The 15,750-nt window shown below is 37.2% G+C and overlaps 1 protein-coding gene across 5 annotated transcripts in view; it reads left to right on the top strand.

Annotated features, from left to right (window-relative positions):
• The window catches only part of RALYL (RALY RNA binding protein like), a 363,390-nt gene that overhangs the window by 322,659 nt on the left and 24,981 nt on the right, over nucleotides 1–15,750 (top strand). For 4 of the 5 annotated variants that reach the window (XM_065751889.1, XM_065751886.1, XM_065751884.1 and 1 more), the window contains 3 exons: nucleotides 4,678–4,725; nucleotides 9,582–9,745; nucleotides 10,413–10,493. In XM_065751889.1, coding sequence (XP_065607961.1) covers nucleotides 4,678–4,725; nucleotides 9,582–9,745; nucleotides 10,413–10,493 — 293 coding nt within the window. The remainder of the gene's footprint in view (nucleotides 1–4,677; nucleotides 4,726–9,581; nucleotides 9,746–10,412; nucleotides 10,494–15,750) is intronic. The other variant, XM_065751887.1, reaches the window with a different exon arrangement.

The following is a 15,750-nucleotide window of genomic DNA, read 5'->3' as shown; positions in this document are numbered from 1 at the left end:
AGGATCTCTTCTTGGAGATCCCTCCCATGTGGAGTCCTCTGCGAGCCTTGTCATCTTAAAGGTGAGCCATCTTCTCTTTTGTATTACCTGTATAACTGTTTGTATAGAACTACTTAAAATATACCATCTTCTATACTATTCCCTGGTGGAGTATCGTCATTAGGAGTTATTTACTCTACAACAGTGTAATGTCTTTATTGTATTATTACAAGTGAAACATTATCATTCCACTTTACAATTAAAAAAAAAAAGAAATTGTTTTGAAAAGCAGAAGAGATTTTTTCTAGGTCATCCATTTTGGGTTCCTTTCATTATCTCTGGATCACAGCCTTTACAATACATGTGCAGAACTACTTCACAGCCAAGAGCACTAAGAATTGCCCTTATAAACCCCAGACCTTTAAGGGTCTCACATAATGTCTTACATTCATGGACTGTTAACCCAGCTGTTGAAGCAAAGGACACTTATCCCCAGGAGCTCAGTGCTGTAGCTGAGCTGCTGCCGCATTGCTTGTGCTGCTGCAACTGCAGAAGTTTCAGAAAGAGAGAAACAGACCCAAGCCATTGGGACAAAGAAAGAAGCACGATAAGGTCTCTCAACACTTTAGTCCTACCTTCATCTACTGGTCTTATTCTGTAAGAGTCAGCAATAGATAAGGTTCTACAATGCTATTCTCCTTCCATTTTAATAGATATCACAGAAGGATAAATGTCTTATCTCCATTATGAAATCTTGAATTCAGCCATCTCTCTTAAATGAGACAAAGTGATGATAAAGGGGTAAAAGGAAGAAGTCTTCCCCTTTCTCTGTTGAGAGCTCACAGTAGCCTGTCCATCTCTGCTTTTTGTACAAGGGCAAATTAGCTGACACCACATCTTTGCCAGTGGTCTCAGATAGGAGTCATTTTGTGTGCAGAACTGTCTATTTTCTGCTCTTATGAACAGCTCTTCCACAAAGAAACACCCTTTGCCAATGCAGAGGGATCCTGAATAGCCTGTGGGGAAAGCAGAGATTCCCTTCCCTCCTACTGCTACAGTCCCCAGCACCCACGTTGTGAGATATTGGATTCAATTAGCAGGGATGCCCTTGAGTTGTGGAGATTTCACTTAAAATGCTCAGATTAGAAAAGAAAGCAAATCAACTCCTGTTAGCTTGTCAATTGCGCTAGCAGGTCACACTGTTAAAAGCCACAATATGTTTACATTTCATATCCCAGTCATAGGGTCAGTAATTTTTTGGCAGATAGATGGACAGGATGAACAAATTGGATAATGCATGCTGCAGCTGAAACCTTGGGTATGATCATTTCAGAGTTTGACTGTCATGAAACATTCAGAAAACCAGCATTTACTTCTAATCTCAGTAGCACTGGATGTTACAGAGCTAACCTGTACAAAAACACAAAGCATCTTAACTTTCATGTTAGAGGCAACATCTATATCAAAGTCATTTAGTTAGCTTCTGCTGTAAAACACTTCATGAAAACTGCTGAACTGCTTATGTTTTTTATATTTTCCTGTTGAATGTAATAATTATGTAATAATCAGGCTGAAGAGTGTGCTACTCTTTTCTGGTCCCAAAGATAACACTAGACCACATGGAGAGTGGTGGCTTGAAATAATCACTGGTAAAGATGAAAGAATACAAAGGAGTTAATTTTCATGGCAAAAGTTACAGAAACAGTGAAGAGAACAAAAAAAAAATGAACTTCTTAGTGGCTGACTGATGTGCAAAAATACTTTCAAAGGAGACTATCCTAAATTTTTCACTAAATCAAAAAATGAAATGTGCTAAACCACATTTTTTCAGTATAAGAATACTGTACCTGAGGAATACTGTGTGAAAGGGTCTCCTTATTTATACAGTGGCAGAGTGTGAGTAGAAGACAATGAGGGAGAAATTCAGTTATTGCACCAGAAGTTCTTTCTTTCACTTTCCCACAAGACCACAACAGCATCCAAAGCCTTCTCTACCTACTATTCTCATCTGCGGAACTCATGAACTTCCAGGTCCTACTGACCTGGCATGGTCAGACCTTTGCTTGAGACCTCCCTCCCTCCTGGTGCCCCTCCAGCACCACCATTCCCAGGAGAGGTTTTGAGACTTCTCTGTCATGGCAGTTTGAATATGAAGAATTACATACTTCAGTCTGGAGAAGAGGAGGCTCAGAGGAGACCTTATAGCACTCTACCACTTCCTGAAGGGGGGTTGTGGTGAGGAGGGGGTAGGCCTCTTCTCCCTGATAAGTAATGACAGGACGAGAGGGAATGGCCACAAGTTGCGCCAGGGAAGATTTAGATTAGACCTTAGGAAGCATTTCTTTTCTGAAAGAGTGGTCAGGCACTGGAATGGCCTGCCTAGGGAGGTGGTTGAGGCACCATCCCTAGCGCTGTTCAAGAAGCGTTTAGATGAGGTGCTTAAGGACTTAATTTAGTAGTTGGGTAGAGATAGTGATAGGAGGATGGTTGGACTAGATGATCTTATAGGTCCTTTCCAACCTTATGAACTTATGAACTTATGAAAAGTCCAGTGAGGGGCCAGTCTTACTCTGTCCTAGGGGGGCTTGCCTCAGATAACACAAGATTGCTTCTCAGAGTACATGCTAGGTCCCAGAGCTGAGCTGCTCTTCATCCTTACAGCAGCTGCTTTAAAGTGAATTATCGTTCATGGGCTTCACAGTCTTTAACCTTGAAAAACTGAATTTATTTCATCTTTATGTAAATTAAATTAATGTCACTCCAGGTGAAAGGTTTCATGTGACGGGCCTTTTAAATTGAATCTTTTTCTTCAAATTGTCTGTCCTCTTCTACTTAAAAACACAAACTGAATATTAAGTGCGGGATTATTGCAGCTATTAATCACTTAGCTAAATAAAGCCATTAGAAAATTGTGGATAGCTGTAAATAAAATAAAAGCTTAACTACCTCTTACTTTCATGTGGACTGGCTATTTAGTGAAAGACAAAATAAGAGCTGTTGTGTTGTTTAGGGAAAAATTCACTAGAGTTGTGTGAAGGTAAAATGCAGAAATATGATTGCTATATAATCACTAAATAGTATTATTTAATGTTGTTTTTCTTCCTTTACCAGATGGTTAGCATTTTTCTTGGTTCTAGTCTCCCAGGGCTGTTTTATTTATTGAGCATTTTCATATGAAATGCATGTAGGGCTTTTATTTCTCAAATCATTTAACAGTAGGACTAAAGCCAGCTTTTTTCCTGCTGAGTCTCATGATTTTCAATACCGGTCCAGCATTACATGGGTAGATGACATAATTTATCTGATCACTAAAGACTTGGGCACTTTTATCCAAGGTGGAGGTGGAAATTGCCTCCAAACTTTCAGCTCCTTTGGTGGGTGTTTTTGTAAGTTGCAGATATGGCAAATTGCAAACCCTCAAAATTAAAACTGCAGGATAAAATGGTAAATTAGGTAATATAAATCTGCCAATTCTCAATTTTTTTCTTTTTTAAGCAGTGAGCCTCTGAGACTTAGCAAAGATAAGGAAATGAGAAATGATTTTATGGGATGAGGGAGAACAAATCCAAGGAATTTGAAAATTCTTGATTATACTACAAACTGTGTACTAAAAATATGTTGGAGAGCAGAAATAGTCCAGAATACCATTCTTTTTGAAGACAAATTTTATTAATATTCAGCTTTTCACCTTTATTTTCAGTGAAAGGTTTTTTCTCTTTCTCTGTTCTTCCTCTTTCTTTTCTACCTTTCTGCTTTCTTATTTAAATTTTGTTCCTTTTCAGTGATACTTTCTTTTTTCATATATCTTATTCGTTAATGATTGACCGAGTAAGGTAAGTAAAAACTTTGCAGTTTCTGCTCCTAGTCAGAGCAAATTTTGAGTGCAGAATATTTATTATTTATTATTTTTTGTTCTCTTTCTGGATGTGTGAAATGTACCTCAGTGCTATTTCTTCACCATGAGGGCAGAAAGTGGCTAGTGGAATGCAAACACAGGAAAAACAATAAAGGATTTATTTCACAGTTGACAACTCATAAAATAGTTTTCTTCTAGACATTTGCAATCTCCCACCTGTATTTATTTCTTTTGACAGTGCCTCTCTTTTCCTAGCCTGATATGTATGTTCTCTTTTGAACCAGAAAGTTATTACATTATTACATACATCATTTTCTTTATTACTTTTCCCTGTCTGTTTCTGATAAAAGATTTGATGAATCAACAATCCAACCATTCTAACCTTATTCATTAATTTATTTCATTGTCTAATTTCAGTCCTCTAATACTCACTCATTTACTGATTTTTCATGTATTTAACAGTCTTCCTAGGCCACAAATTATATCAGCCCAGCAAAGAAGAGGTATTAGAGTGCTCACTTTATTCGATCACTCAAAGTATTACACCACAACAATCCTTTAATTAAAAGCACTATGGAGTGTTAAATTCTTTATATATGTGCTGTCAACTGTTTCCACTGCTCTACTTGCCCCAGACTTCACATTTCCAAATACACCAAAGTATAACAACTGGCAGCTTTGGCAAACACAGTGCATAATATCTGGTTGAAGAACGGAAGTGAAAGGACTCTGAAAGTGCTTGAAAAGTGAGAGTAAGCTAATACAAGTGCTTTGATCAATGTGTATTTTTTCTATAAGCCCACAAATTGTTGTTTTTCTGTTTGTTTTTCTTTTTTCCACAGTGGTTATGTCTTTGATTATGATTACTACAGGGATGATTTCTACAATCGGTATGTGCAGTTATATTTTTGTACATTCTACACGATTTCTACTGTTTGTTTATAATGTAATCACATTGTTTGGGTAGGCAGGTCTGTTCTGATTTTGCATATTATTCATTTCATCATTTCTATTGTGTATTTGAAATAGGTTATTGGAATATATCACAAATGGAGAAGATCACCACCCAATGTCTGCTCATTAAACGGCTCTTTTTGTATTACCCTTTCTGAGAGCTACTGGGGCATTTTCTTTCCTGAAAAATTTAAAGTTAGCTTAATTGCTCAATATTTTTTCTATAGAGTTCTTCTAGGTTTACTTTCTTTGGAACATATAATGGCTGCAAAACTCTTCAGCACTGAAGAACACATTGTTTGTTTGTTTTTCAACCAAGGGTATGAAAAGATAAAGATTGTCTCCTGAAATATGTGTTTTTGTTTTCCAATAATGTTTAGAAGTCTAGAAGGACGTTAAGGGAAATTAGACAACTTGAACACATGTATTTCTATAGCAGGAAAAAAAGTGAGGATACCTGAGCAATTCGAGACTTGAGTACCTTCATACAGCCTAGCTCAGTGCTGTGGAAATTTTAAGCTATTAATTTGGATAAGTGGTGAAGCTGACACATCAGAAGGAATACCATCCAGAGGGAACTGGACAGTCTCAGAAAGTGGAAACACAGGAATCTGAGGAGGTTTAACAAGGCCAAGAGCAAGATGTTTCACTTGGTTCAAGACAATTACATATACGAGTACAAACTGGGAGAATTCATTGCAAGAAGCCCCTCAGGAAAAAACTTAGGGGTCCTGGTGGACAAAAAGCCGGACATGATCCAGATGTTTCCACTTGTAGCCCAGAAATGCCAAAAATATCCTGAGCTTCATCAAAAGAGAGGTGGCCAGGAGGAGGGGGGGAGGGGATTGTCCCCGTCTACCCTCTTTGAGGCCTCACCTGGAGTACTGTGTCCAGTTCTGGGGACATCAGTACTACAGGGAGGTAGAGTTGTTGGAGCAGCTCCAGAGGAGGGCCATGAAGGTGATCAAAGGACTGTAACACCTTCCTGTGAAAATACATTGATGGAGTTTGGCTTCTTCTCTTAGAGAAGAGATGGCATTGGGGAGATCTCACTGTGACCTTCTAGTACTTGTGGGGAGTTTACAGGCAGGAAAAGAACTGACTTTTTATACAGTCTGATAGAGATAGCATAAGTGGGAATGGCTTTAAACTAAAAGAGGGAAGATTTACATTAGAAGTTAGGAATAAATTTTATACTCAGTTGTGTGATATGTTGTTGGGGCAGGTTACGCAGAAAGGTTCTAGATGCCCTGCTCCTGGAGGAGTTCAAGGCCAGGTTGGATGGGCACCTGGGCAGCCTGATCTAATGGATGGCAACCCAGTCCATGCCAGGGGGATTGGAAATGTATGATCTTTAAGGTCCCTTCTAACTCAAGCCATTCTATGACTGTGATTCTATGACTATGATATAGAAGAATCACCAAAACACAGGGTTAATATGGAAGGCCACAGATAACCAGCTCCTGATCCATCTGTAATGTATTTCTTCATTCATTTCTTCATGAAAGCTGCTCTGAAAGTAATGACACCTATTTTGTCATGTTGGTGCAAAACATTAGCAGACAATAGAGTAGTGGCTTACGCCCTGAAATTAAGTTTTTCATGTCTATGTACATTTCTGCTCAGAAACATTGTAGAAAAAGAATACGGAAACAATGCCTATCTTATTTATTTATTTATTTTCCCATGGGATGTATTCAATTCAAGCTGCCTTATTTATTTCTTCACATACGTGGCCATGCTTACCTTGGACAAAGCTAAAAACAGTGAGTTATAAACATACAGAGTAAAAGCCATCAACTCCTTTTAATCATGCTGAGTTCACCCTTAATAGTAGAAGTTGCTCCTCTCCTTGAAGAAGTTAATTCACATAGGCTTGTTTATACTTTTCCCCAAAGATCTGAGTTTTATCAACAGATTTGCCTGATTTATTCCACTTGAACATGAAAGTTATTGATCTCTAGGTTTTTTCACTAGTTCTGTACATTGCAGGTCATTCTAACTAGAATAATTACATTTTCTCAAAAGAAAAAATATTTATGGGGTATTAAATGCTGCTGTGGTAGTCCGGGTTTTTGACTGTCTCACTATGATAAACTACTGACACAGAAAAGTGATCATAAATGTATTCAGTAGTATAATTTTCTGATTTAGAAATCCTTCAGAATTAAGAAAGCATCATTTTAATGGTAGAAATCTCAAACATAAAATTCACCCCCCAGGGCTGGAAATGCTGATGTACTGACATAAAAAGTTTAGTAGGTTAAATGTCTCTGTAAAGATAAAGGGCATTGAAGATGAGAATTCTTATGTGACAGGCACAAAAAAAGAAAAACTCACAGAGCATTGAGTGCATTAACACAACTATCACACAGACCGACATACTTATAGGAAATATAAATGAAGAAATTTATTCATGATTTTTTGAATTTCTGAAGTTTCCTTGCTTTTTAATTTTTTCTGAATTTCTTGCTTTTTAATAATCTTTAGGACACCTTCACAAAATTGTAGGAGTTGGAAGGGACTTCAGGGGATCACTGAGTCCAACCCTGTGCTAAAGCAGATTCCCTACAGCAAGTCTCACATGAAATTGTCCAGATGGGTTTTGAATATTTCCAGAAAAAGTCACTTCACAACCTCCCTGGGTGGCCTGTTCCTGTATGCTCTGTCATCCTCGCTAAGGAAGCTCTTCTTCATGTTCATATGAAACTTCCTGTGTTGTAGTTTGTGCCCATTGCCTCTTGTTCTGCTGCTGCTTACTGCTGAACAAAGTCAGGTTGCATCCAATTGACTCCTGCCCTTCACATACTTATAAATAGAGATGAGATTCCCTTTCAGTCTTCTCCTTTCTCCTGGCTGAACAGTCCCGGGTTTCTCAACTTCTCCTCATAAGAGAGATGCTCCAGACTTCTAATATCTTTGTAGCCATATTCTCCACAAGATCAGGCTGCCCAGGGTCCCATCCAAACCAGACTTTCTTCTGGGGATGTGACATCCACAGCTTCTCAGAGCCTCATCTCCCTCATAATAAATCTACCTTTTTTTTTTTTTTTTAGTTAAAAGCATTACTCCTTGTCCTGTCATGACAATCCATTATAAAGATTCCTTCTTAGTCTTTCCTCTACACCCACCCCTTCAAGAACTGAAGATTTCTGTTAATCATTTCTCACATTACAAGCACAAGATGATTAGGCAATGTACTTCAAAGCTAGTATAAAACAGCACCTTTTTACAGAAAGCATGTCATTGAAATACGTACTTCATACAAATATGAACTGTTAAAAACTAGAGAGAAAAATCACCTTCAGACAAATCATTGAATAATGATCTACTGTTTGATAAATTAGAATTTTTTCTGAAATATTTTGTTCCAGTAATGTCACATGAGAGACTGTGACCAACCTGCAGATGATCCAATATAATAAAGAATATGAGTGACAACAAACCATAATATTTCTGTAAAATTTTTAAAATACATATTTTGTATCCATAGTTTTACAGATTTTTTTAGTTATGATTACAATAGCTGATTTAACACTTCAAAGTGATGGAGTTCAGGTTTAATGTGATAGGATCTTTATGATATATGTTATAAACAGCTATGGATAAGGAAAGACCTTGATTACACATTTTATAAGATTATGGTATAGAAAACTAGAAAGATTCCAGGTTTAAATGTTAGGTATTTACTTGCCAGAAAATGGACTTCAAGACTTAAGACTTCCTGATCAGCGTGCTGTTAGATAGTGTGGCAGTTAACTACTGTTTCTTGCGTCTCTGTTTTCAAATGTGTATCTATCCACCCAGCTGGGAAATGGCAGTTAGAATTGTGAAAATTAAACATGCAGTTATAAATTCATATAATTAGTAGTTGCAATAGCGTATGAGCAGAACACAAGATATTTCCTGATAATGTTGCTTGTCCCTCTATTTCAGTCGTAGAACTGGAAGTCATAATTTCTCAACTTCTAATCTGTTCCATTCAGAGACAGAGGATTTTATGTTTTAAATAAATCTAACTTTTGATTACTTTTCCTATTGCCTTTATTTTCTTCAATGAAGGGTAATCAGCTGCTGTTGATAACTGTGCTTTTTAAGAGTGGGGCATTCTCTTTGGGAGCACTACTTGTTCATTGAGTATCTTCTAGTGACTGTAATAGCAATTCTCTGAAAATATACAGTGGTTTGGTTTGAACAAGACTAACAGCCTATTTTATTATTCACGCTTTATTATTTCAGTGATTGTATATCACTTTGTTATTCAATAAAGAGGGGACATGACAGGCCCTATATTCTGTCAGTTCTATAGGATATACAGTCCCCTTAATAGAGACTACTGAATATTTTGCATGGATATTTCTTTATGATGATGTCTGGTTCCAGTAAAGTTCATTTCTTTTTCTAGATAGATAGAAAAGTGGAATTCAAGTCATGCATACAGTAAAGGGGCTGAACTGTCAGTACAATAGAAAGTACTGCTGTTATTTGTGTACGGTGAAACGATTTGAAACTGCAGAAAGCAGGTTATAGATTTTCTGTACTGAAAATAACAGACTCCCATAAAGCATCCTCCCTCATTTCAAATCTGAGCTATCCACTGGACTGTGACTAAACTCTGAATAGGGCACTTAATGTGCATAGGTCCTTGAAATCTAATTTGACTGTGATATAATGTGATTAGATTGCAAAGGTTAATTTTCTCAAAGATAACATGAAAATTTAATTGACAGGGCTTCCATGACATGAAATCACAGAAGGTTTTATGGAGTCCAGCTGACTTCATTTTTTCTAGGTTGTTTGATTATCATGGACGTGTCCCCCCACCACCTCGTGCAGTGATACCACTGAAGCGTCCTCGTGTGGCTGTGACAACAACTCGCAGAGGCAAAGGGGTTTTCTCCATGAAAGGAACATCACGATCCACCTCGAGTGGGACTTCTTCCTCAGGATCTAAATGTGAGTTGCTCATATGTGTTTGCATTTTGAAACAATGAACATACTAATATCTGCAAAAAGGCAGCTTTCATTATGTAGCTATTTTGCAGTTATTTCTGACCTGAAAAATATTTTATTTGAAAATTCTGTTTTGGATTATTGAAGTTGCCACACCTTCAGTGTTAGTCAAAGAGAACGTTGGTGTAACTTCAGAAGGAACTCCATTTGAAAATATTTGACCTCTGGCCTCAGTCCCTTTACCTCAGAAGTCTCCCTTCTGACTGTTCATGCACCATGAGGTCTTGTGAACAGCTGATGATAGAGCAAAGTTAATAATTTTCTTATAGATAAACAGAGAAACACTGCTTTCTGTGTTGAGTCTTGAAGATTGTTTCCATTCACATGTGAGGTACGGAGGGTGGTCTGGGGTAGGGAAGGGAGGGAGGCTGGGTTGTGTTTGCTTTCTTACTCATGATTCCTTTTAAAATAGAAAGAGGCAGAATGTTTTTGCCTGTTGTAAATGGAGTACAAAACAAGATTGATAACTTGGGGTTATTCAACCCCTCTTTAGTGAGTTGGCATTACAAGATCTGACAAACAGCAGACATTCCCCCCCTACATTCTCGCCTACCTACCCACCCTATAGTATCTCCCAGGAACTTCATCCTCCTCTCCATGCATCTTTCAGCACCCACCCGTCTTCCCCTGCCCCTTATGTGGAGTGATACTGCCCTTGGAAGCGTCACTGGAAGAGGAAGAGAAAGATCAGGTAGGGATCAGATATTAGAAAGAATGAAGGGGCTGCAGTAACACACTTGCAGTACCAGGCCAACCAACACAGCATCCTACTATCTTACACAAAAATGAATCCACAACAGTACACTTTACTGGAAAAGAGGCTAATTACGGCATCAGGATGAGAAAAATACACAATTTATCTGATAAACTATCCAAATCTCACACATTAACATGTAATAAAGAAGATGGAACTTTAGTGAGTCCATTGGGAACCATTCTTGATCCTACTGTATGAACTGGTGGCATTCAATACAGTGAAAGAGAATGTGTAATAAATATGCATGTGACTGAAAGAATGAAATTGTAATGAGGAAAGCAAAAGATAGTGTGGTATGCTAAGTAATAAGATGCTCAGGACATTTCTTGGTAAGGATGACCTGTGAGGATCTGTTGTCTTTACAGTCAAATCACACTGTAGTCTCTAGTGAATGAATTGGTGAGGTGTCTGTTACCAAGAGTGGAAACTTTGATACCTAGGACACAGGAAAACATAAATTTACGTGTTGTATTAAGAAGTTCACTTATATCATAAGTGGATGTGTGAAAGTAGTAATACTTCCTTTGTTATCTGGAGGATGAAAATGTATCTAGATCATACACGGTTTGAAAAAATCCACTTATGCATATCCACTCTTTCATTCCTCAGTTCCTGAAACATGATTCCTAATATCAGTTTAAAAGAAAGCCTATTACTCAACATCTTCATGTTAGTACCTATGGAATTTAAGTGATTATGCTAGTCTTTTCCACCCTTGGAGTCTTTGGGTTTTCTCTGGGTTTTCCCATAATGAATCAAAACTTTAGTAAGTATATACAGTCACAGATTCATTCCCTAGATCTTTTTTTCATTTTACTGATGTGTTATGCATATGAAAATCTAGTAGTATCAGTTCATTCAATTCACTTCTTGTCCTATAGGATAGTCTGATATGAATAGGCTTTTTGTACTCACTTTTCCTTGAAGAAGATGAAGTAATTTCAAATAAATTTTTATATATATTTATTAATTGTTTCCCACAAGATGTCAATGAAGTCCTTGCACAGAAATTTGGATTTTTACTGTAACAAATGGAACAGAGCACATTACATTAGCACCTAGATATTTGCTCTGGAGAAAAATCACCAATTTCCCCTTTTTACTCATTCTGCATTTCAGATTTTTTTTATAGTCCTGTGGCAGGGATTAAGTAGTGATAATTGCATATTATAGGACTCAACCTTTGTTCAAGTACAAGTACCCAAAACCACCTGCTTTGAGACCTCTGAAACACCGGCTGCGTAAGATAGCAAATGCTGCAGAACCTGTAAATGGAACTGCAATCAGGAGTCTGTACATCCTAATACGATGCTGTGCCTCAGTGGAAGTATTCTTCAGTGTGTTCAAGTGCTATGTGAATTGTATGAAATTGTCAGTATTAGAGCTCCAGGTGACAAGGTTATATTTGGATCCAGCTGTTAACACTGAGGGGAAGTATGCAAGATGAATCATTAAAATCATGGGCCCTCATTTTGATCCTTACTGGGTTTCCACCCTCAGTTTTTGGCTATGGTAACTGAAACATAGAGAACATTTATTATGTCTAAAAATTGCAGAAAATATTCAATTTTACACGCAGCACACCTGAAAATAAATTGGTGGTTTTTTTTTTATTTTTTTAAGAGGACTAAAGCACATGATATACAGTTTCATGCTTGATTTCCCCATAAAATTACTTTCCTCTTTCTCAGGTCCAACCAACTCATCTTAAAGGTAGAAACATGATTTTGCTGACTTGGTCAGGAATGTAATCAGCTTATTGTAAGACGTTTATCAGAGAAATAACCAAGCTATTCCCTTAGGGGCTTCAAGCTGAAAAGTAGAGAATGTGTGCTCTGCTGCTACTTTATTGGAAAAGTTTTATATGTTGAATTGTGGGATTAAGGAGTTTAATATTTTGTTACCTTTTACTCTGTAGTGCTAATCTGAAACCCTTAAACTAATGCAGTGTTGATTCTAATTGTAATTTATTTCTAGTTAAATAAAGAATATCTTCAATAAAGAAATTTACTTTTAGGGAAGGAAGCTATTTTTGGCTTTAGTGGCATTCAAGGCCATACATCAACTTAATGCCAGTTTTCTGTGTCAAAATGTTATTACATATGCTTGAAAGATTTCATCTCCAGATAGCAAAAATCTCATGAGATCATTTACTCAAATGTACTTTTCAGATCTGAGTAGCAATCTTGTAGACATAACTGTTCTCATAATTCTTCTCCACATTCAAACTGGATCCAGAAAATTAATCCATATATTGAGGAATAAGGGTCATAACACAATGAACCTCTCTTTGAAATTAGTAGAAATAAAAGGACTCAAGATACATTTCAAAAATATTGCCAGATTCAATAGTAGCACTTTTGTTTCTAAAAATATGACTGATCTCAATTTATTTCTCTTTTTAAGCTGGGTGTGACATACCTCCTTTGTGCTAGGTATTTACATGAAAGATGTGTTCTAGAAGGTTATTATATTCACAGCAGAGAAATGGAAAGGGCTACTGAATCTACTTCCTTACTGTTTTAAGTAGCCGTGCCTAATCCTTTTCAAATAGATAAAGCTCTGCCTTAAAAGTAGTTAGTTTTTCTATTTGTTTCACCAACTTCCAGCTCAAATTTGTTTCATTTGGTCATATCCATTTGTTTCTCCAACTTTGTCTTAGCTCAAAAGTTTTACATGCTGTTAGTCAGTCAAATGAGGGTAGGGTGGGGGTGGTTCAGTGCAATTGAATTTAATCTTTTTATACTAGAACATTCTTTAAAAGTATCTGACTTATTTTATTCCAGTTCACTCTGAATAGATTTCTTTAACTTCACATCATCCTCAAATTTCACTTGTTTCCTTAATTTTTGCATCAAAGTTGTTGAAGATATTTAGCTACCAGTACTTGCACTAGCAATTTCTTTCCCTTTCTGTACGTGCAAATCTGTCATCTGCTGGTTATCTGCTAAATAAATAAATAACCCAACAGTAAGCTACTTTATTTTCCTATTCTATTACTAAAAAGCTGATAAATATTTTAAATACATGCAGCTCTGGTCTAATGTTCATGAACTTCTTGAAAGAGATCAGTCTGAAAACAAACTAACAATTAAACGAATTCATTTTTATGGACAATTTATGTACTCAAAGCAAGACACTTGAAGCACAGTATTTACAACCTTTACAGTTTATATCTGTTACAACACTGTGCTTAAAGATCCTAAAATTAATCCCAAACTCTATTCCACAGAATTACAGAAATACAGAATCACAGAATCTCACAACAGCTGAGACTGGCAGGGCCCTCTATGGGGTCTTTCTGATCCATCCCATGCTCCAGCAGGGAAAACCAGAGTAGGAAGTCCAGGCCTATGGCCAGGCAGCTTCTGAATATCTTCAAGGAGAAGACCTCCTGAGCAACCTGTGCTGGCATCTGACCATTCCTGCAGTATAAATAAATAAGGAGAAACAGAGAGTTATTTGTGTTTAGACGAAATTTCATATGTTTTAATTTGTGTCAATGGATTTTGTCCCATGGGCAGGCACTACTGAGTACAGTCTGGCTCCCCTTTTTCATTCCCTCTTTTACAATGGAGATGCAAGACTCCAAACATGACCTTACCAATGCTGAACAGAGTGGAAGAATTACCTCACTTGTCCTGCTGACAACACTCCTAGTGTGTCCCAATTTGTTAATGCTCTTCTTTGGCACAGATGTGCTCATATTTAACTTGGTATATACCAGGACCTTAAAGTTCTTCAGAATTTGTCTCTAGTACACTGCTTACCACAAAAATACCCAGTGTAAATGTAACTGAATTTCTCTAGGAGAATGATTTTGAAGATTTGCACAATTCCTGCAAATTAAGACAATAAGGGGCTCCCATAACTAAATCATTGCAAGTCTCGAATCAGGATGGACATTTGAGTCTTATACAGATTCACTGAATATCTTTGCCCTTTTCTCTTTCCTTTTTAATGTTAACTTGAAGTTATTTACTTCAAGTAGTTATAGTGAAATTTCCTTATTTAATGTAAATGTAAGTTACAGATTCAGTGACCAAAGTTTATGCAAATAGGGATGGAAATAAGGCTTCTCAGCATTTAACATCTTTGTTTATTGTCTATTTCTCACTACTGGGTCTGTGTTCCCTCTAGTACAGTGCTTTCAAAACTGATTTATCTGTAGGACACCCTCAGAGATGTCTCCGTGAGGCAGAGAATTTGGCCTGCATCGTACAATAGCCCCATATTAAGTGCATGTTTCTTTGCCAGACTCAGACATTCAAATGTTTCCTGTTTTTTTTTTAAACTCAGAATGAGTATCATTAGGTTCTTCTTGTGTCTCTTCAGACTTCTGACCTTTTAGCCTTGGCAAGCACCTCTGACTCAACAGCTTGGCCACATGCAATCTTTTGCCAGCTGGCCTCATTAGCAGGCTGCTGCATGTGTTTAGCATTTCCTGCTATGTAGATTCACACCATTTCACTTCACATTCTGCATCACTTTACTACTTCAGCACAGACAAACCTCAGCCCTGAGGGAAGAAATAACCTTCTAAATATACAGTTGTCATAATCTTAATGTTTTCTTACAGATCTGGGGTTTGGATAGTGACCCATTATTCCTCTGAAAATAGTCTAAGACTCTGCTTTATAAATATACTAAATAGGTTGTCCATCAAATACTGTAGAGCATACAAGGATCCAACACAGAGGTTACTTTTGAGCTTAGTTCTTAAAGGCTGCCACTCACTGAACATGAGGTCAAAGGTTTCAGCTTATGATACTGCTAGGTATGAAATTCCTTTGTATTAGAACGTGATTAAGCATGTTCATTACTGTATATAGCAACTCACTGCTCTTACCTGTGACAGTGCTCATGGCCCAAAAACATAACACCACAAACCTTGATGCCTCAGGAATACACTCCAAATTTGCAATAAGTTGGTTTAGAGGCAGGTATTTATTACCACTGAAGTAGGCAGTAGCCTGCTGGCACATTTCATCAGCAGATTATACCTGTCCAATTAAAAATACCCATCTGACCCATATTTCATGTTGAAATACATGCACAAATGTGAATGAACAGGACTCATCAGACAAGATTCAACCAGGAGTCTCTTTATACAAAAATAGAATGAGTCCTTCTCTGTGGCAGAAAACCCTTTTTCGTGGCATAAGGGCTCTCAAGTTGCTCCAGATATATT

Source organism: Cyrtonyx montezumae, unplaced genomic scaffold (genome assembly GCF_038088225.1).
Source record: "Cyrtonyx montezumae isolate F1298 unplaced genomic scaffold, pur_monq_1.0 scaffold_8, whole genome shotgun sequence".
Taxonomy (NCBI): Eukaryota; Metazoa; Chordata; class Aves; order Galliformes; family Odontophoridae; genus Cyrtonyx; species Cyrtonyx montezumae.
The sequence above is the reverse complement of the archived record's forward strand: the minus strand, read 5'-3'. Positions and strand labels throughout refer to the sequence as shown.